The sequence below is a fragment of the Artemia sp. Qi Xiang Cuo genome, chromosome 7 (genome assembly GCF_049724085.1).
Source record: "Artemia sp. Qi Xiang Cuo chromosome 7, ASM4972408v1, whole genome shotgun sequence".
NCBI lineage: Eukaryota > Metazoa > Arthropoda > Branchiopoda > Anostraca > Artemiidae > Artemia > Artemia sp. Qi Xiang Cuo.
In genome coordinates this window covers 28,995,293-29,017,781 of record NC_142800.1, presented here as the reverse complement: position 1 = coordinate 29,017,781, position 22,489 = coordinate 28,995,293, and the positions used below count along the sequence as shown (strand labels likewise).

Here is a 22,489-nt window from a genome sequence, read left to right as displayed (position 1 = left end):
TTTCTCTCCTTATTTCAATTGATCTGTTCTAGGTAATATTGTATTTTGTCTTTTATGGGCTATTGCCTCTTGGAATTGTCCTAGATGTACGAATTTTTTGATAAGCAAACCCAATTACCCCCCCCCTCCCCCCCACCCCCCAAAAAAAGAGAGTAAATAGGCTACCATAAGAATCATTCTTGAAAATATTGTAAATACCATTTGATTCAGCCTTTTTTTTCTCTTTTTTTTATATGGGGTTGTTATTAGTTCCATAAATAGTGAAACTTGGGACGCAAAAAAAAAAAAAAAAAAAAAAAAAAAAAAAAAAAAAAAAAAAAAAAAAAAAAAAAAATTGTATATTCAAGGTTTAAATACACCCAGTATTTGTTTTTCAAAAATTTCAGAACTGGATATCTGAAAAATTATACAACATAATAAATCTTTATAAAAAGCATCGCTCCATAAAATGAGAGAAAAAAATAATTATATGTTAAAATAGCAATATGTAACTGAGTTTATTCTGGGAAAAATATAGCCGGTTTCTACACACTTTTGACATTTTTTTCATCATAAAAAAAAAAAATCGGTTCATTTATTTGAATCAAATTCTGTTTTGTAAGAGCGGAAAGTGATTGTAGAAAAACAAAATTAACATAAACAACACCATCTAGCATTTGGTAATTGTGAAGCGTCGCAATTCCTTTGAGATTGAAAACGCCGTCCCGTGACATAATTTTAGCTTTAGATCCATGCCTAATATTTTATTTCCTTAATCTACTACTTTCTTAGAGAGTCAAAAGCCCATAATCCAAAATTTTATCCTAAAATAGTTTTAGTCTTTTACATATAAATAGAAAATAAATAAAAAGTTTTTCCAACTGAAAGTAAGGAGCGCCATCAAAACTTAAAACGAACAGAAATTATTCCATATATGAAAGAGGCTGTCCCTTGCTCAATGCCTCACTCTTTACGCTAAAGTTTTTTGTTGTTTTAGAAAGTAGAGTTGTAAGAAAGAGTCAAACTTTAGCGTAAAGAGCGAGGCATTGAGGAAGAGACAGCCCCCTTCATATACGGAATAATTTCTGTTTGATTTAAGTTTCAATATCGCTCCTTACTTTCACTTAAAAAATCTTGTATTTTTTTATTTTATTTCTGAACGTTTTTGAATTAATGCAGGTTTTGATTTTGGCTCACCGTACATGAATAATTAAAACAAAATTTTCATATTAATTTTACTTTTTTTGGTTAAATGGCTTTCTCGAAAGTTGTTTAATTTTATTTACGAATGTTTTGATTAGTAATAAATATACGTAACTTACGAAGTAACTTACGTAACGAACTTCTATATTAGTATATTTTAATTACGTATATTAGGGAATTCACCCCCCAGTCAATACCTCGCTCTTTACGCTGAAGTCCTAATTTTGTTCCAATTCTTTAAGATTGGCTCATAAATCAAAAAGGTCAATAATTATAATAAACAGCTCATAAGTAGTCACTAAAAAAACTTCACCGTAAAGAGAGAGGTATTCACTAAGGGCCGAATCAAATTAAATATGCAATAATTTCTGTTTTATGTCAGTTTTGACGTTGCTCCTTACTTTCAGTTGAAAAACCTATTTCTTTTATTTAATTTCTGATCGTTTTTCAAAATAATGCTGGGAAATCCGGTGCCCCCTTCATAGCAATGTCCCTTCTCCATGAATACTTCCTACATTGAAAGATTCTCTCATGTAACCCCCGACCCCCCCCACTATCAGAAAATCCCCCCCCCCAAAATGTGTGTATACATCCCAATAACCAATACTATATGTAAACATTAGGCATAGTTCAAAACTTGCAGCCCTTCTCCCGGGGACTGTGGGGGATTAATCACCCCCAAAGACATAGTTATTATATTTTTCGACCATGCTGAACAAAACGGCTATCGCAAAATTTTGATCGGGTGACTTTTGGAAAAAAATGAGCGTGGGAAGGGACCTCGTTGCCCTCCATTTTTTTGGTTACTTAAAAAGGCCACTAGAACTTTTAGTTTCTGCTCGATTGAAACCTCCCGCAGTATTCTAGGACCACTGGGTCGATATGATCACCCCTGGGGAAAAGAAACCAAAAAAACAAAACAAAAAAAAAACAAATAAACACTCATCTGTGATCTTTCTTCTGGCAAAAAACACAAAATTCCACATTTTTGCATATAAGAGCTTGAAACCTCTACTGTAGGGTTCTCTGATACGCTGAATTTGATGGTGTGATATTAATTAAGGCTCTATGACTTTTGGGGGGCATTTCCCCTTTTTTCGAAAATAAGGCAAATTTTCTCAGGCACGTAGCTATTGACGGGTAAGATTAAACTTGATCAAACTTATATATTTGAAATCAGCATCAAAATCTGATTCTTGATCCGTTTTTTAGAGTTTCGGTTACTACTGAGCCGGGTCGCTCCTTACTTACAGTACCACGAACTGTTTGACTAATAACCCTAAACATGGCAGCATTATCTTTTTCAGGCATTTTAAAATGCATTTTAAATGCCAGTACCAGCTCAAAGTCAGCTAGTCCACTTAACCTACCGAGATTCTTCCAAGCTATCATAGGTCCACTTAGCGCAGACGGGATTTTGAGTCAAAACTATTCTAAAAAAAAAAAAGAATTCCCATTAGTTATTTTTTTTTTTTAAGTATTTGAGGGCTGTCCCTTCTTTTTTCTACAATGCTGGAAGAATTAACCTAACGATTTATGTGTTAGCTTTACAAAATAAAGTTTCTAGTTATAATAATCTGAAAGGCTTGCGGGTCCAAAATAACTCCAATTAATTCCACTTATCTTTATTTATTATAACTATAACATTATTATAACTATAACTATATAATCATACTATAACTTTCATTATTCATAATTCCATTTGCAACTGACAACGGGATTTATTTGTTTTACCGTAATAAGTTTGCAGTAAAGCTAAACATTAGCAAAAGAACGTGAGAATTGAGGAGGTCCGCCACCTCTTCTTATATTAGGGTGAATTCAGATCGATTTAAGTTTCAACATCGCTCTTAACTGTCACATAAAAAAACATGCAGTTTCTATTTTTTTTTTTTTTTATTTTAACCTGTCTAAAGCAATTGAAGTGTAGACTGCACAATAGTTTGCTTACGAACAAAACGTAACTAGTATATCCCTATAATGTTTTCTGATTTATCAACCCAAATCATTATCTCAAAATTTTGGGACTTTCGACGTTCTGAAAGAATTTGCACCAAAACTGTCACTACGGCACAAGTTTTTAGTTTAACTTTCGTGAATTTTTATCTGTTGAATTTAGGACTTGTATCAGACAGTATTGATCTTTGGGTGATGTCCCTTTACACCCTTCCCCACTTTTAGGCAGTTGACCGTATTAATACCAGCTTCCACTTTACATTCTTGACCTTTTCACAAAAAGAGGGAAACTGTCACCACCCCTTAAGCATCTGTTTGTATCCATTAATCTAAGCATACCCCTTCAAATTCAGAACAAATAGCGGATAGATTGTCCGAATACCCATATAGGAACCCTGAAGGAACTCCGACAAAAAGTTGAAAGATTGTGACCTTATAGTATCCTTTCTGGGGCTTTAGACACCCCTGCTCAATATAGAGGGATTCACTACCTTCCCCTTAGAATGGTGTCAAACATTGTAATACTAGGCCTAAACTGTATAAGGATGCAAACTCTAAACTATACGATGCTGTACATCAATTAATGAACGATTTAAATACATCATTTCTTTCAAATGAAGCTTTCAAATCATTCTCTCTGATTATCGTGCAATTTATATTGACTACATGAATGTGTAAGAACGAAATACGTAGATTAGCAACTATAATTTCTCAAGCACGGGGAGGTATTATACAAGGGTATAAACTAATTGGCTGTCTCAAAATTTTCCCTTGACAACATTTCGGCCCTGTTTTTGCCAAAATTACTGTTTTACAGTATTGGAGGTCCAGAAACGCTACTAATCCGTTGCAGGATCTCTTTCGTTATGTAAAACGGCGTTAAAAGTAAACAATTTCTGCTCTCAAGATTCTACATTCATTGGTTCAATACAAGTACTCCAAAAAAATATGTTATTTATACAAATAATTTTTATAGGTTACTCGAAAATTAACGAAAATTGCATATAAGGAATCATCACAAAAAGACGTTCGACAAGAAACGAAGAAAATGAAGGAAAATACAGCAACAATTGAGAAATCAAACGAGATTTACAGTCAGTAAAAAAACAAACAAAAAAAACGTAAAAGACAAAGCAAATATCTTGGCAAGATTTCAGTTAAGCCATCCTCAGCACTGGAGAAAAAGGGAAGAAATATATATATATATATATATATATATATATATATATATATATATATATATATATATATATATATATATTTCTTCCCTTTTTCTCCAGTGCTGAGGATGGCTTAACTGAAATCTTGCCAAGATATTTGCTTTGTCTTTTCCTTCCAACGATTTATCTAGTCCAGGTTTTTGATTTTACAAGTAATGGAAGGCTTTGACGACCACCTTTGTTTCTTTTAATTGTTCAGGTGGTTGGACAAAAACTTCTTCATTTGCCTTGGCTTGTCTTTGCCACTATGAAAGACATATCGCCAAACTTTTGCTTCTTTTAATTGTTCAGGTGGTGGGACAAAAACTTCTTTTTCTTCCAACGATTTATCCAGTCCATATTTTTGATTATAAAGGTATGGTAGGTATTCATGACCTTATCTATGTCAAAATCCAAAACCTAATCATTATCGCTATCATTTTCGATTTTTTTGCTTCGTTACACCTCGGCTGATCTTTCGTGATTATGAAATACATATCGCTGAACCTTTGGGTTTTTTTTAACAATGGCATAGTAGGCAGTGAATACCTTATCCATGTCAAAATCCCAAACCAAATCATCATCACTATCATTTTCAATTTTGACACGTTTTGATTCTCGATGTCCAGGCTGATTTTCATTGAGTCGCTGCTCTTCATTTTCATTTTTGACTTCCTCACTTGTCCGGTGTCGTATATCTTCTAACCGCGTGTGTCATTGCTCTTCATTTTCATTTTAACTCGCTCTAATTGTCGTTTTCGCATATGTTCAAAATGTCCGTGTCTTTGCTCTTCATTGTCCTTTTTGTTACGTTTTTGGATTTTGATTACTTCAGACAATTTAATAATGGCCTTTGCTAGAGCTCTCCCTTTTACTTTTGTCGCAACTGATGGTCTAGGTTGTAAATTTGCGTATCTTGTGAGGTTTGATAGTTTAGTCTTTCGTTCAGCCGAGTCATCATTTATAGTAATTAATTAAAAAAAACTTTCCACAAAATAAGTTTTTCAAAGAAATGTAAAGAACTCCATTAAACAAAAATGAGCAAAAATAAAATTAAATAATCCACCAAGCGTTAAACTACCACAAATCAGCATTGATAAACAAATGAAACCAAAAACGAACAGATATTACTATAAACAACCGAGTCAAACTCAAACCGAGCAAAAATTAACATAAATTGGGCTCAAAACCCCTATGCCTTCCCAAGGCCAGAACATAATTTGCACTTTACTGAAAAAAATACAAATGAATGTGCATTGTCAGTTTAATATACATTAACTGATATTTAGTAATCAAAATCTTAATATTATTTGATTTATTAAAGTTATAAAAGTAAAAACATTTATATTTTTTTCAGTAAAGTGCAAATTATGTTCTGGCCTTCATAATAATAAAGATTTAAAGTATTTCTGTTCGTTTTATATTGACATAGTCTTTTCAGAGAAAAAGAAAACAATACTTTAAATCTTTTCATTTTTTTTAAGATTTATAGTTAGGCCTGCTATTTGTATGCTGGAGAAAAATTTTCAGAAATTTTTAACAAGATACACCATCTTAAAAATCTGGACACAAATAGTAGTGTTTAATTTAGTTTCAAACCTCATCTAGTTGACCTGAAATGGAAAACTTGATACCATTCGCAAAAAAATCTGTTTACTTTCTTAGATAGCTTGGATACACTTACGCTGTTTTGATTTGGTTAAATCTTAAGAGCAGAAGCTGCCCCAAAAGTTTGAACATAAAACCCTCAGTCGTTCTAGGGATACTGCTGAGATGCCTTATTGGGAATTAGCATTAACACAGTGGCTTTTTATTTAATCTTATGCAAACATTTAGTTTTTAAACATAATGTCAAATGGGAGGGTGGGGATGGAAGAGAGATTAGTTTTCCTCCAATCACTTTCGACTATTAAAAAGAACCTCAGGACTTCTAATGTTCAGTAGAAAGAGTCATTTTCGATGTTCCTACAGAAAATCTTTAAATATGGTGTGCCGTTGCCTAAGTAACAACAACAACAAAAAAATAATACATTCTACCCACATTAATATTTAATAACAAAATGTCAAGTCATGCAATACCGTTTGACTATTAAAAAGGGCACTAGGCCTTTTGATTTACAATCGAATGAGCCCTTTTTGAGCTTCTACGACAACATTTTCCATAAAAACCTTATATGCCCCCAAGGCAAAAACTGCAACCCTTGCCCTTAGGGATGTGAGGCTGATTATCATCCTTTAAGACCTAATTTCCAGAACTTTCAACTACGTTAAACGAAATGGCTTGATCAAAATTTTGATTTGATGTGTCTGGGAAAACGGTGGGCGTGAGAGGGGCGTTAGTCTTTCTCCAAAGACTTTCAACTATTAAAAAAGGCACTAGTCCTTTCAATTTCCAATCAAATGAGCCCTTTTGAAGTTTCTACGACAACGCTTTCAATAAAACCATATATGCCCCCAGGAGATAACTTACAACCCTAGCCCTGAGGGCTGGGGGGTTGCCATCCTCACAGACCTAATGTCCAGAACTTTCTACTACGTTGAAAAAAATATTTATCTGAAATTTTTGATTGGATGTGTTTGGGGGAATGGTGGGCGTGAGAGTGGGGTTAGTTACCATCCAATCACTTTCAAATATTAAAAAGGGCACTAGCCCTCTCAATTTCAAATTGAATAAGCCCCTTTTGAAGTTTAAACGACAACTCTATCATTAAAAACCTTATATGCCCCTAGGGCATAACTTACAACCTTCTCCCTGGGGTTTCTGGGGGGTTTGTCATCCTTAAATACATAATTTCCAGAACTTTCAACTACGTTGTACAAAATGGCTATCTCTAAACTTTGATTGAATGTGTTTGGGGAAATGGTGGGCATGAGAGAGGGTTTAATTACTCTTCACTCGCTTTTCACTGTTAAAAAGGGTAATTTCAATGTCCAATCATATGAGCCCTTTTCGAAATTTCTTCAACAATTACCTATATAAACTATATATGTCACCAGGGCATAATTAACAACCCTTGGACTGAGATCTCTGAGGGGGCTATCATCCAAAAAGACCTAATTTCCAGAACTTTCGAATATGTTGAACAAAATAGATATCTCAAAATTTTGATTGGATGTGTTTGGGAAAATGGTGGGCGTGAGAGGGGGTTAGTTGCCCTTCAATCACGTTTGACTATTAACAGGGCAATAGCCCTTTCAATTTTCAATTTTATGAGCCCTTTTGGATGTTTTTACAACATCGCTTTCAATAAAAACCTTACATGCTCCCAGGGCATAACTTAAAACTCTTGCCCTGAAGATTGGGGGGGGGATGGGTTGTCATCCTTAAAGACCTAATTTCCAAAACTTTCAACTACGGTGAATAAAATGGCTATCTAAAAACTTTGATTGGATATGTCTGAGGAAAAGGTGGGTGTAAGAGGCGGGTTAGTTGCTCTCAAATCAATTTTGATTATTAAAAAGGTTACTAGCCCTTTAAATCTAAAATCAAATAACTCCTTTTTCTAGTTTCTACGACAGAGATTGCAATAAAAACCTAATGTGCCCCCAGGCCATAACTTATAACCCTTGCCCTGAAGACTGTGGGGGGAGTCTTTTGCTCAAAGGTATAATTTCCTGAACTTTATACTGCGTGGAACAAAATGGCTATCTCAAAATTTTGACTGGATATGTTTGAGGAAAAGGTGGGCGAGAGAGGGGGGTTAGTTGCCCTCAAATCACTTTCGACTATTAAAAAGGGCACTAGACCTTTGAATTTCCGATTGAATGAACCCTTTTTCAAGTTTTTACGACAAAGATGTCAATAAAAACTTATATGCCCCCAGGGCATAATTTATAGCCCTTGCTCTGAAGACTGTGGGGAGAGTGTCTTGCTCAAAGGAATAATTTCCGGAACTTTAACTGCATGGAATAAAATGGCTATTTCAAAATTTTGATTGGATGTTTTTGGGGAAATGGTGGGCGTGGAAGGGGTTCTATAAAAACTTTATATGCCACCAGGGCATACCTTACAATCCTTGTCCTGAAGACTGTGAGGAAGTTGTCATCCTCAAAGACCTAATTTCCAGTGCTTTAAACTACGTTGAACAAAATGGCTGTCTAAAAATTTTGATTGGTTGTGTTTGAGGCAATCATGAGTGCGAGAGGGGTGCTAGTTATCGTCCGGTCTTTCAACTATTAAAAAGAGCACTAGCCCTTTGAATTTCCAATCGAATGAGCCTTTTTTGAAGTTTCTATGACACCGCATGACATCAAGAAAAGGCTCAAATTGTCTGCGTTTAGAAGACAAGCGACAGTGAGAATCTATATATAGAAGCCTGCCGCGTGCCGCCGTGAGTGATATCATCTTTATGAGCATATTTCAAGAGCTTACATACGCCATTTTTGCCACAGGAATAGTTGTATCGTTTTTAGTGTTTACGACGCAGGCAAAATTACACAAGAGACACAGCCAAGTAAAAAATATCCAGTGTAATGAGTCTATTTGAAAAAGGCACTTTCAGAAGTTTTATAATACCTGGAGGATGAATGAATAACCTAGACCATGAACAACAAAGAATATACGGTTAGAATATTTGCGACAACGACAAGTACAACGAGTCAAAATTAAAAGTGAAGAACAGTAAAATATCCGATTAAAAGATAAGCGACAGCGAGATTTAAAACGAGTAAAAACAAAAATGAAGAACAAAGACATATGCGATTACATGACATACGACGGCAGCGGGAATCAGAACGTGTTGAAAATATTTTGCAAAGCTAGCATCCTGGGATTTTCTAGCCTGCAAAAAAGATCTACATAGATCACAAGTTTGAGAAAATTTATTTAGAGCTTTAATTTTGGAAAAAAAATCATATGATTGACGTCATATTTGAGAGCACTTTTCAAGAGAATAATTTACACCCCCCCCCTCCTCAGAAGTGACCTTGTCGTTTTTACATCATTTACGTATGCAACATTACAAAAGGAACAAAGTTAAGTGTAAAATACCCAATGTAATGAGTCTATTAACAAAAGGCATTTTAGGTAGCTCCATAATGCCGAGAGGGCAAATGAACAACCCAGACCATCAAATGTAACAAGACAAATCCGACAATCTACGGTCAAGGATACTGAAAAATGTCTGAAGTAACGATAAACGAAAAAGAAGAACAAAGAAATATACAGTTAAATACTTGTGTCAGCGACAATTACAATAAGTAAAAAAAGTTAAGAAGAAAGAAACATGCGGTTACAAGATATGTGACAACGAGGAGCAGAACGAATTAAAAAGTCAAAAATGAAAAAATGGAGAAGAAAGAAATATTATGTTAGAGGAACATCGCCATCACAATCTTCGACACCAACAAAATGTGACGCAAAATCTTCGACAAACTTACGAAGATGCCATAACGAACGTGTTAATTACGTCACTGAAACCCTTCAATGTCATATGAATTCCCTCCATTTAGCCCTCCATTTTCCCAAGGAAAGACCATTAAACAAAGGTGATTTAGTTAGAGGTTGCTACTAATAACGAGAATCAATATATACATGCCTGCCGAATGCCGAGTGCTAGAGCCCGGCATCGAAATCGGCTACATAGTTTTTTTTTTCTTAAAATGGCATACTGACATTTTCGACCACAAAAAGGAACTAAATAGGTCACAACTTTAAGGAAGAATTTGTATTTTTAGAAAAGGCTCAGATTGTCTGCGGTTAGAAGACAGGTGGCAGTGATAATCAATAAATACAAGCCTGCCGTACAGACGTGCCGGGGCCCGGACCATGACATCAAGAAGAGGCTCACATTGCCTCCAGTTAGAAGAAAAGCGACAATGAAAATCAATATATGCAAGCCTGCCACGTATCCGTGCCGGGTCCCAGACTTGAAATCAGCAACATAGTCTTTTTTTTTTAAACAGTTCTAAGGGAGAATTTGTATTTTTCTCAGGGTGGTTGTATCGCCCCTATGGTGACACCAATGACATCAAGAAGAGGGTTATTGTCAATGGTAGGAAGACAAGCGACAACAAGAATCAATACATACAAGCCTGCCGCGTAGCCATGCCAGGGCCCGGCCTCGAAATCGGCTACATAGTTGTTTTTTCTTAAAACGGGCATATTGACATTCAAAGCCACAAAAATGAACTAAATAGGTCACAACTTTAAGGGTGAATTTGAATTTTTCCCAGAGTGGTTGTATCGAACCTATGCTAATGCGGTGACACAAAGAAAAGGCTTCGGTTAGAAGACCAGCGACAATGAGAAACAATATATAAAAGCCTGCCACGTAGCCGTGGTGGTGCCCGGCGGCCTAGCCATCAGGCTCCCGGTAATATATATATATATATATATATATATATATATATATATATATATATATATATATATATATATATATATATATATATATATATATATATATATATATATATATATATATATATATATATATATATATATATATATATATATATATATATATATATATATATATATATATATATATATATATATATATATATATATAATATATATATATATATATATATATATATATATATATATATATATATATATATATATATATATATATTTATATATTATAAAAAGAAACAGACAACGTTTTAAGTAAAATCCACAGGATCAGACAATAGACTGAAACAAAGCATAAGGAAGATCGCTCTAAGATTGAGTTGGGCAAACATTCTTTCCTTAACGACTAATATAGCCTGTCTATGGATGTCAACACATAACATAAAAACACATATTATTATCTCAACACATAATAATAAAAAAATTACCCTATATTTGCAGGGGGTTATCACTTGGAACTTCAAGGTAAAGTCTATCTATTTTTTCAAAATTCCAAACCTGAGCTACTGCATCCAGAACCATGGTTGCAAGATTTACCATATCCCCATCTGTTTCATACAAAGCCTCGCATGCTGCTTCTCTTACACTGCCATCTATAATTAGGATCTGACTCCCTCCAAGAGGGTATTCAACACCTGGAGGGGGCTTAGGTGGTTCCGTTGTTGCTAAATCTTTCAAATTATCAGCTATTCTTCGAGCCCGGTCAATTGGTGATACGAAAGACAGTCTGACTAAAATAAAAATTGAATCTGTCAGTAAAATACCTAAATAATGATAGGCAGCGCGATAGCGCTGCCTAAGTAAAGAAAGATGTGGGCAAAATGTATTATTTTTTTTTCCTCCATACCCGGGCACTTCGTATCGAAAGAGTTGTCGTAGAAACTTCGAAAAGGGCTCATTCGATTGGAAATTGGAGTGGCTAGTACCCTTTTTAATAGTCGAAAGTGATTGGAGGGCAACTAGCCTCCCCCCCCACGCCCATCCTTCCCCCAAACACACCCAATAAAAAATTTGAGATAGCCATTTTGTTCAGCGTAGTTGATTTCCAGATAGAAAATATATTTTTGAGGAGGACATCCCCAACAAGCCTCGGGGCAAGGGTTTTAAGTTATGCCCTGAAGGCACATAAGAACGATGTGGGCACAATGTATTTTTTTTTTTTCCTTTAGAGCAGGGCACTTCGTATAGAAGAAGTTGTCCTAGAAACTTCGAAAAGGGCTCATTCAATTGGAAATGGAGTGGTTTTTGCCCTTTTTAATAGTCGAAAGTGATTGAAAGGCTACTAACACCCCTTCCACGCTAACCATTTACCGAAGCACACCCAATCAACATTTTGATATAGCCCTCTTGTTCAGGTTTGTTGATATCCCGATAGAAATATCGCTTTTGAGGAGGAAACTCCCCCACAGCCCGTCGGACAAGGGTCTTTATCTATGCCCGTGGAGCGTTTAAGGTTTTTATAGAAGGTGTTATCGTAGAAACTTAAAAAAAAAGGCTCATTCGATTGGAAATTCAAAGGGTTTGTGCCCTTTTTATTTGTCTAATTTTTTTGTAGGGCAACTTGCCCCCCCCCCCCCCACGCCCACCATTCCCCCAAACACATCCAATCAAAATTTTGAGATGGCCATTTTGTTCAGCGAAGTTGATTTCCAGATAGTAAATATGTTTTTGAAGAGGACACTCCCTAAAAACCCTCAGGGCAAGGGTTTTAAGTTATGCTCTGAGGGCATATAAGAACGATGTTGGCACAATGTATTATTTATTATTTTTTTCCTTTAGAGCAGGGCACTTCGTACCGAAGAAGTTGTCGTAGAAACTTCAAAAAGGGTTCATTGAATTGGAAATTGGAGTGGCTTGTGCCCTTTTTAATTGTCGAAAGTTAATGGAAGGCAACAAACAACCCATTCACCCCCCCCAATTCTCGAAACATCCCAACAAAAATTTAAGATTGTCAATTTTTTAAGCGTAGTTGATTTCAAAATAGAAATTTTGTTTTTGAGGAGGAAACTTCCTCTACAGCCCTCAAGGCAGGTGTTGTAGGTTATGCCCTGGGGGCACATAAGGTTTTATAGAAGGCGTTGTTGTAGAAACTTCAAAAAAAGCTCATTCGATTGGAAATTCGAAGGGCTAGTGCCCTTTTTAATAATCGAAAGTGATTGGATGGCAACTAACCCCCTTCTCAAGCCCACCAGTTCTACAAACACATCAAATCAAAGTTTTGAGATAGCAATTTTTTTCAATATTGTTTCAAGATCTGTAACATGGGTTTGTCAGGATGAAAACCCCCTGAAATCCTTCAGGGAAACGGTTGCAAGCTATACCCTGGGGACGTGTAAGGTTTTTATAGAACGCATTATTGTAGGAACTTCCAAAAGGGCTGATTCGACTAGAAATGGAAATGGCTACTGCCCTTTTTAATAGTCGAAGGTAATTGGAAGGTAACTAACACCCCTTCCATGCCCACTATTTCCCCAAACACATCCAATCAAAATTTTGAGATAGCCATTGTCTTTCATGCAGTTTAAAGTTCAGGAAATTATACCTTTGAGCAGGAAACTCTCCCGACAGTCTTAAGGGCAAGGGTTATAAGTGGTGCCCTGGGGGCATATCAGTTTTTATTGAAATCTTTATCGTAGAAACTTGAAAAAGGGCTCATTCGATTGGAAATTCAAAGGTCTAGTGCCTTTTTTAATAGTCAAAAGTGATTTGAGGGCAAGTAACCCCCCTCTCTCGCCCACCTTTCCCTCAAACAAATCCAATCAAAATTTTTAGATAGCCATTTTGTTAAGCATTGTTAATTTCCAGATATAAATTATGTTTTTGAGAAGGACACTCCCCCTCACAAGGTTTGTGAGACACAAGGGTTATGAGTTATGCCCTGGGGGCATATAAAGTTTTTATAGAATGCGTTGTCGTAGAAACTTCAAAAAGGGCTCATTCAATTGGAAATTGAAATGGATAGTGCCTTTTTTAATAATCGAAAGTGATTGGAAGATAACTAAAACCCTTTCCACGCCCACCATTTCCCCAAACATATCCAATCAAAATTTTGAGATAGCCATTTTGTTCCGCGCAGTTTAAAGTTCAGGAAATTATACCTTTGAACAAAACACTCCCCCCACAGTCTTCAGGGCAACGACTATAAGTTATGCCTTGGGGGAATATAAGGTTTCTATTAAAATCTTTGTCGTAAAAACTTGAAAAAGAGCTTATTCGATTGGAAATTCACAGGGCTAGTTCCCTTTTTAATAGTCGAAAGTGATTTGAGGGCAACTAACCCCCCTCTCACGCCCACCTTTTCCCCAAACACATCCACTAAAAATTTTTAGATAGCCATTTTATTCAACGTAGTTAAAAGTTTTGGAAATTAGGTCTTTAAGGATGACAGCCCATCCCCCCCAAAACTCTCAGGGCAAGGTTTGCAAGTTATGCCCTGGGAGCATGTAAGGTTTTTATAGAAAGCGATGTTGTAAAAACATCAAAAGGGGCTCATTCAATTGAAAATTAAAAGGGCCAGTGCCCTTTTAATAGTCGAAAGTGATTGATGGGCAACTAACCCCCCTCTCACGCCCACCATTTCCCCAAACACATCCAATCAAAATTTTGAGATATCTATTTTGTTCAACGTAGTCGAAACTTCTGGAAATTAGATCTTTTAGGATGATAAACCCCTCAGAGCCCTCAGTGCAAGGGTTGTAAGTTATACCCTGGAAGCATATAAGGTTTATATAGAAAGTTGTTGTAAAAATTTCAAAAGGGGTTCATTTGATTGGAAATTGAAATTGCCCTTTTTAATAGTCGAAAGTGAGTGGAGAGTAATTAACCCCCCTCTCAGGCCCAACATTTCCTCAAACACATTCAGTCAAAGTTTATAGATAGCCATTTTTTTCAACGTAGTTGAAAGTTCTGGAAATTATGTATTTAAGGATGAGAAACCCCAAGAGTCCCCAGGGCAAAGGTTGTAAGTTAAGATTGTAAGTTAAGGTTGTAAGGTAAGGGTGCATGTTGTTAAAAATTGCTGAAAAATTTTCTCCAACATACAAATAGCAGGCCAAACTATAAAGTCTTAAAAAAAAGAAAATATTTGAACTATTTTTCCTTTTTCATTGAAAAGACTATGTCAATATAAAACGAACAGAAATTAATTAAAAAAAAACTTTTTCCACAAAATAAGTTTTTCCATAGATAAAAGAAACCCAAAACGAGCAGAAATTAACATGAGTAGGGATCAAAACCCCTATATCTTCCCAAGGCCAAAATATAATTTGCACTTTACTGAAAAAAAATACAAATGGAATGTGCATTGTCAGTTTAATATACACATACTGATATTTGTAAATCAAAATGTTAATATTATTTGATTTATTAAAGTTGTAAAAGTAAAAACATTTATATTTTTTTCAGTAAAGTGCAAATTATGTTCTGGCCTTGGGAAGGCTTTGGGGATTTTAGACATACTCAAGTTAATTTTTTCTCGTTTTGAGTTTGACTTTGTTAATTATTGTAATTCCTCTCCGTTTTGGGTTTCATTTATTTATCAATGCTGATTTGTGGTAGTTTCACGCTTGGTAGATTATTTGGTTTGATTTTTGCTCATTTTTGGTTTAATAGAGTTCTTTACTTTTCTTTGAAAACTTATTTTGTGGAAAGTTTTTTTTAATTAATTGCTTAAAAAATTGACTTTTCTTTTTTTAGAACAGCAGGATTTTTCAAATAGCTACGTCTGAATATTATCATTATAAAAGGCTCAGAAGCTAAACCACAGAGAAGCATAGAGCTTACATGTAAAAAAACAAGTTGCGACTACAAGCTTGTTGTTCCCTCTATTTGCTTATAAGTAGAGTGCTAACTTTTACTTTGCTGGGACGTATAGGAATTACCATACTCTTTTCCAGGACGTATACACCTTTTCAAAGAGAGTGAGTACCTCACATGGCCTTATACTTTGCTGGGACGTATAGGAATTACCATGCTATTTGCTTGAAGCTCTACACCTTTTCAAAGAGAGTGAGTAGAACCTGTCAAAGAGTTTGATAACCTCTAGCTTAAAGGCATCTCATCGAGTTTGATTAAGAATGCAACATGTCTAGAATTGATGCCATATGCTGTTGAATCATTTACCAAAAAAATAACTCTATTTGCAAAAAAAAGGGTTTAGCATTTGCGAATTGGACTATATGAACGATATTAATTAATGTTTAAATAATAGGACCGTGAATGATTCTAATTAGTGATTAGATAGTATGAAGATGGAGAAAAAGGGTTAAACTGATAAGCAGTTAAGGTAACCCCGAAGAGCATGTTAACTCATAGCTTATTTATTATAAATTTGGAACAATATCAATCTATGGAAATGGTTAACGATGATTAAATGGTCTTATGACTTGACCTAGCTTTACTTCTTCGTTTTGTTCTGTATAATACACAAGTGGCGTTTGAACAGTGTTGTCAATTTAAAATAGAGTTTAACATTATAGTATACTAAAAAGTTGATACTTAGAGAGATGTAGATGGTAAGAAAAGAATTTAAGTAAAGGAATTCAGAACAATCCTTAGAAATCCTTACAAATGAAGCAGTGATATATATACAAATACGATCCGTCAAGAATCATAGGGATCACAGACCCAAACTACCGGGGCCTCACTCCCCACGGGTCCCCTATTATCCCAAACTTCAAGTGACCCCTCCCCCCCAACTTTTTGCCCCCCCCCCCGCCATTTTTTTTGAATTTTTTTTAGTTTTTTTAACTTTTTTTTATTTACTTTTTTTAACATGATATATTTTTTCAACTTTTTTTTTACATCTCTAAATCATATCAGAAAAATAGAATGACACTTTTGATTTAAATTTTAAAATATATTCTTGTGCATACCCATACTCCTTATTGATGACGACTGATGATTCTAATTCAATATATTTTTTTTAATAAAAAACAAACTATTTTTTTAACAAAATCTTTTTTTGACTTTAAAATTATTCAACTTTTTTTTTAGTTCTCCAAATAATATCAGAAAAAAAGAATGCCAATTTTAATTTAAATTTTTAAACAAAATTTTGTGCACTCCCATACTCCAAATTATTAAAACTGATAATCTTCAATAAATATTTGTTCTTAAAAAACAATCTATTGTTTTTAACAAAATGCTCGTTGACATCAAAATTATTTAACTTTTTTTTACATCTATAAATATTTTCAAAAAAACTTAATGATACGTTGGATTGGAATTTTAAAACATATTCCTGTGCATACCCATACTCCTAATGATGAGGACTGATGGTTCTAATTCAATATTTTTTTTCATGAAAAACAAACTATTTTTTTTAACTAATTGTTTTTTTGGACTTCGAAATTATTCAACTTTTTTTTACATCTCTAAATCATATCAGAAAAATAGAATGGCACTTTTGATTTGAATTTTAAAACATATTCTTATGCATACCCATACTCCTATTGATGAGGACTGATGGTTCTCATTCAATATTTTTTCAAGAAAAAAAAAAATATTTTTTTAACTAATTTTTTTTTTACTTATAAATTATTCAAATTTTTTTATTTTTTTTTGTATTTTAACATGGTATTTTTTTCAACTTTTTTTTACATCTCTAAATCATATAATAAAAATAGAATGACACTTTTGATTTAAATTTTAAAACATATTCTTGTGCATACCCATACTTCTATTGATGAGGACTGGTGGTTCTCATTCAATATCTTTTCATGAAAAACAAACTATTTTTTTTAATTAAATTGTTTTTTTTCTGACTTCGAAATTATTAAATTTTTTAACAATTTCGATTTAAATGTTAAAACCTATTCTTGTGCATACCCATACTCCTATTGATGAGGACTGATGGTTCTCATTCAATATTTTTTTCATGAAAAACAAACTATTTTTTAACTATTTTTTTTTTAATTCGAAATTATTCAACTTTTTGACACTTTTGATTTAAATTTTAAAACATATTCTTGTGCAAAACCATACTCCTATTGATGAGGACTGATGGTTCTCATTCAATATTTTTTTAATGAAAAAAAAACTATTTTTTTTAACAAAATTTTTTTTGTACTTAAAAATTATTCAACTTTTTTTTTATTTTTTTTTATTTGTTAACATGGTATTTTTTTCAACTTTTTTTTAGATCTCTAAATCATATCAGAAAAATAGAATGACACTTTTGATTTGAATTTTAAAACATATTCTTATGCATACCCATACTCCTATTGATGAGGACTGATGGTTCTCATTCAATATTTTTTCAAGAAAAAAAAAAACTATTTTTTTTAACTAATTTTTTTTTTTACTTCAAAATTATTCAACTTTTTTTTCTTTTTTTTTTAAAATGGTATTTTTTTTCAACTTTTTTTTTACATATCTGAATCATATAAGAAAAATAGAATGACACTTTTGATTTAAATTTTAAAACACATTCTTGTGCATACCCATACTCCTATTGATGAGGACTGATGATTCTCATTCAATATTTTTTCATGAAAAACAAACTATTTTTTTTTAATTAAATTGTTTTTTTTCTGACTTCGAAATTATTCAACTTTTTAACACTTTCGATTTAAATGTTAAAACATATTCTTGTGCATACCCATACTCCTCTTGATGAGGACTGATGGTTCTCATTGAATTTTTTTTCATGAAAAACAAACTATTTTTTTAACAAATTTTTTTTTTAATTTGAAATTATTCAACTTTATGACACTTTATATTTAAATTTAAAAAAATATTCTTGTGCGTAACCATACTCCTATTGATGAGGACTGATGGTTCTAATTCAATATTTTTTCATTAAAAAAAAACTGTTTTGTTTAACAAAATTTTTATTGGACTTAAAAATTATTCAACTTTTTTTCTTTTTTTTTATTTGTTAACATGGTATTTTTTTCAACTTTTTTTTTACATCTATAAATCATATAAGAAAAATAGAATGAAACTTTTGATTTGAATTTTAAAACATATTCTTATGCATACCCATACTCCTATTGATGAGGACTGATGGTTGTCATTAAATATTTTTTAAAGAAAAAAAAAACTATTTTTTATAACTAATTTTTTTTAATTAAAAATTATTCAACTTTTTTTTTTTTTTTTTTAAACGGTTTTTGTTTTCAAATTTTTTTTAAATGTATAAATAATATAATAAAAATATAATGACACTTTTGATTTAAATTTTAAAAAATATTCTTGTGCATACCCAAACTCCTATTGATGAGGACTGATGATTCTCATTCAATATTTTTTCATGAAAAACAAACTATTTTTTTAAATTAAATTGTTTTTTTTTCTGACTTCGAAATTATTCAACTTTTTAACACTTTCGATTTAAATGTTAAAACATATTCTTGTGCATACCCATACTCCTATTGATGATGACTGATGGTTCTCATTCAATATTTTTTTCAAGAAAAACAAACTATTTTTTTAACTAATTTTTTTTTACTTAAAAATTATTCAACTTTATGAAACTTTAGATTTAAATTTTAAAACATATTCTTGTGCAAACCCATAATACTATTGATGAGGACTGATTTTTCTCATTCAATATTTTTTTCATGAAAAAAAAACTATTTTTTTTTAACTAAATTTGTTTTTTTCTTATAAATTATTCAACTTTTTTTTATTTTTTTTTGACTTTTTAAAATGGTATTTTTTTAAACTTTTTTTTATATATATAAATCATATCATAAAAATATAATTAAAATTTTGATTTAAATTTTAAAAAATATTCATTTGCATAACCATACTCCTATTGATGAGGACTGATGGTTCCCATTCAATATTTTTTCATGAAAAACAAGCTATTTTATTTTAACATTTTTTTTTTTACTTAGAAATTATTCAACTTTTTTTTATTTGTTAACATGTTATTTTTTTTAGATCTATAAATCATATAATAAGATTATAATGGGAATTTCTATTTGAATGTTAAAAAAAACTATTATGAATAACCTTAATACTATTTATGATGAATTTTGTTTCTAATTAAATTTTTTTTCATGAAAAAACAAACTATTTTTTTTAACTAATTTTTTTTTTAATTAAAAATTATTCAACTTTTTTTTTTTTTTAACATTTTATTTTTTAAACTTTTTTTTTAATATCTGTATAATATCAGAAAAATATAATTAAAATTTTTTTTTAAATTTTAAAAAATATTATTGTGCATACCCAAACTACTATTGATGAGGACTGATGATTCTCATTCAATATTTTTTCAAGAAAAACAAATTATTTTTTTTAATTAAATTATTTTTTTCTGACTTCGAAATTATTCAACTTTTTGACACTTTTGATTTAAATGTTAAAACATATTCTTGTGCATACCCATACTCCTATTGATGAGGACTGATGGTTCTCATTCAATATTTTTTTCATGAAAAACAAACTATTTTTTTTAACAAAATTTTTTTTGGACTTAAAAATTATTCAACTTTTTTTTATTTTTTTTTTATTTGTTAACAGGGTATTTTTTACAACTTTTTTTTACATCTCTAAATCATATCAGAAAAATAGAATGACACTTTTGATTTGAATTTTAAAACATATTCTTATGCATACCCATACTCCTATTGATGAGGACTGATGGTTCTCATTCAATATTTTTTCAAGAAAAAAAACAACTATTTTTTTTAACCAATTTTTTTTTACTTCAAAATTATTCAACTTTTTTCTTTTTTTTTTAAAATGTTATTTTTTTAAAATTTTTTTTTACATCTCTATATCATATCAGAAAAATATAATAATACTTTTGATCTAAATTTTAAACATATTCTTGTGCATACCCATACTCCTTATGGTGAGAACTGATGATTCTCATTCAGTATCTTTTAGTGAAAAAAAAACTATTTTTTTTTAATTAAATTGTTTTTTTTCTGACTTCGAAATTATTCAACTTTTTAACACTTTCGATTTAAATTTTAAAACATATTCTTGTGCATACCCATACTCCTCTTGATGAGGACTGATGGTTCTCATTCAATATTTTTTTCATGAAAAACAAACTATTTTTTTAACAAATTTTTTTTTTACTTCGAAATTATTCAACTTTTTGACACTTTTGATTTAAATGTTAAAACATATTCTTGTGCATACCCATACTCCTATTGATGAGGACTGATTGTTCTCATTAAATATTTTTTTCATTAAAAAAAAACTATTTTTTTTAAATAAATTTTTTTTTGACTTAAAAATTATTCAACTTTTTTTTCTTTTTTTTTTTATTTGTTAACAGGGTATTTTTTCAACTTTTTTTTTAGATCTCTAAATCATATCAGAAAAATAGAATGACACTTTTGATTTGAATTTTAAAACATATTCTTATGCATACCCATACTCCTATTGATGAGGACTGATGGTTCTCATTCAATATTTTTTAAATAAAAAACAAACTATTTTTTATAACTAATTTTTTTTTACATCAAAATAATTCAATTTTTTTTTTTTTTTTTTTAACATGGTATTTTTTCCAAATTTTTTTTTAAATTATAAATAATAAAAGAAAAATATAATGAAAATTTTGATTTAAATTTTAAAACATATTCTTGTGCAAACCCAAACTCCTATTGATGAGGACTGATGATTCTCATTCAATATTTTTTCATGAAAAACAAACTATTTTTTTTAATTAAATTGTTTTTTTTTCTGACTTCGAAATTATTCAACTTTTTAACACTTTCGATTTAAATGTTAAAACCTATTCTTGTGCATACCCATACTCCTCTTGATGAGGACTGATGGTGCTCATTCAATATTTTTTTCACGAAAAACAAACTATTTTTTTAACTAATTTTTTTTTAATTAAAAATTATTCAACTTTTTTAGACTTTTGATTTAAATGTTAAAACATATTCTTGTGCATACCCATACTCCTATTGATGAGGATTGATGGTTTTCATGCAATATTTTTTCATGAAAACAAACTAGTGTTTTGAACTAAATTTTTTTGACTTCGAAATTATTCAACTTCTTTTTCATTTTTTTACTTTTTAACATGGTATTTTTTTCAAGTTTTTTTACATCTCTAAATCATATCAGAAAAACAGAATGACACTTTTGATTTAAATTTTAAAACATATTCCTGTGCATACCCATACTCCTATTGATGAGGACTGATGGTTCCCATTCAATATTTTTTCAGGAAAAACAAGCTATTTTATTTTAATATTTTTTTTTTTTACTTCGAAATTATTCAACTTTTTTTTTATTTGTTAACATGTTATTTTTTTTACATCTCTAAATCATATCAGAAAAATAGAATGACACTTTCGATTTGAATGTTAAAACATATTCTTGTGCATACCCATACTCCTATTGATGAGGACTTATGTTTCTCATTCAATATTTTTTAAAGAAAAAAAAAAATATTTTTTTTAACTAATTTTTTTTTTAATTAAAAATTATTCAACTTTTTTTTTTTTTTAACATGGTATTTTTTCAACTTTTTTTTAAATATCTTATTAATATAATAAAAATATAATTAAAATTTTGATTTAAATTTTAAAACATATTCTTGTGCATACCCATACTCCTATTGATGGGGACTGATGGTTCTCATTCAATATTTTTTCATGAAAAACAAATTATTTTTTTTAATTAAATTATTTTTTGACTTCGAAATTATTCAACTTTTTAACACTTTCGATTTAAATGTTAAAACATATTCTTGTGCATACCCATACTCCTATTGATGAGGACTGATGGTTCTCATTCAATATTTTTTTCATGAAAAACAAACTATTTTTTAACTATTTTTTTTTTACTTCGAAATTATTCAACTTTTTGA

The 22,489-nt window shown here is 31.3% G+C and overlaps 1 protein-coding gene across 1 annotated transcript in view; it reads right to left on the bottom strand.

Annotated features, from left to right (window-relative positions):
• The window catches only part of Arp10 (Actin-related protein 10), a 345,788-nt gene that overhangs the window by 196,305 nt on the left and 126,994 nt on the right, over window positions 1-22,489 (bottom strand). Inside the window, exon 3 of the mRNA XM_089091787.1 lies at window positions 11,194-11,426. Within this exon, the coding sequence (XP_088947913.1) occupies window positions 11,194-11,426 (233 nt within the window). The remainder of the gene's footprint in view (window positions 1-11,193; window positions 11,427-22,489) is intronic.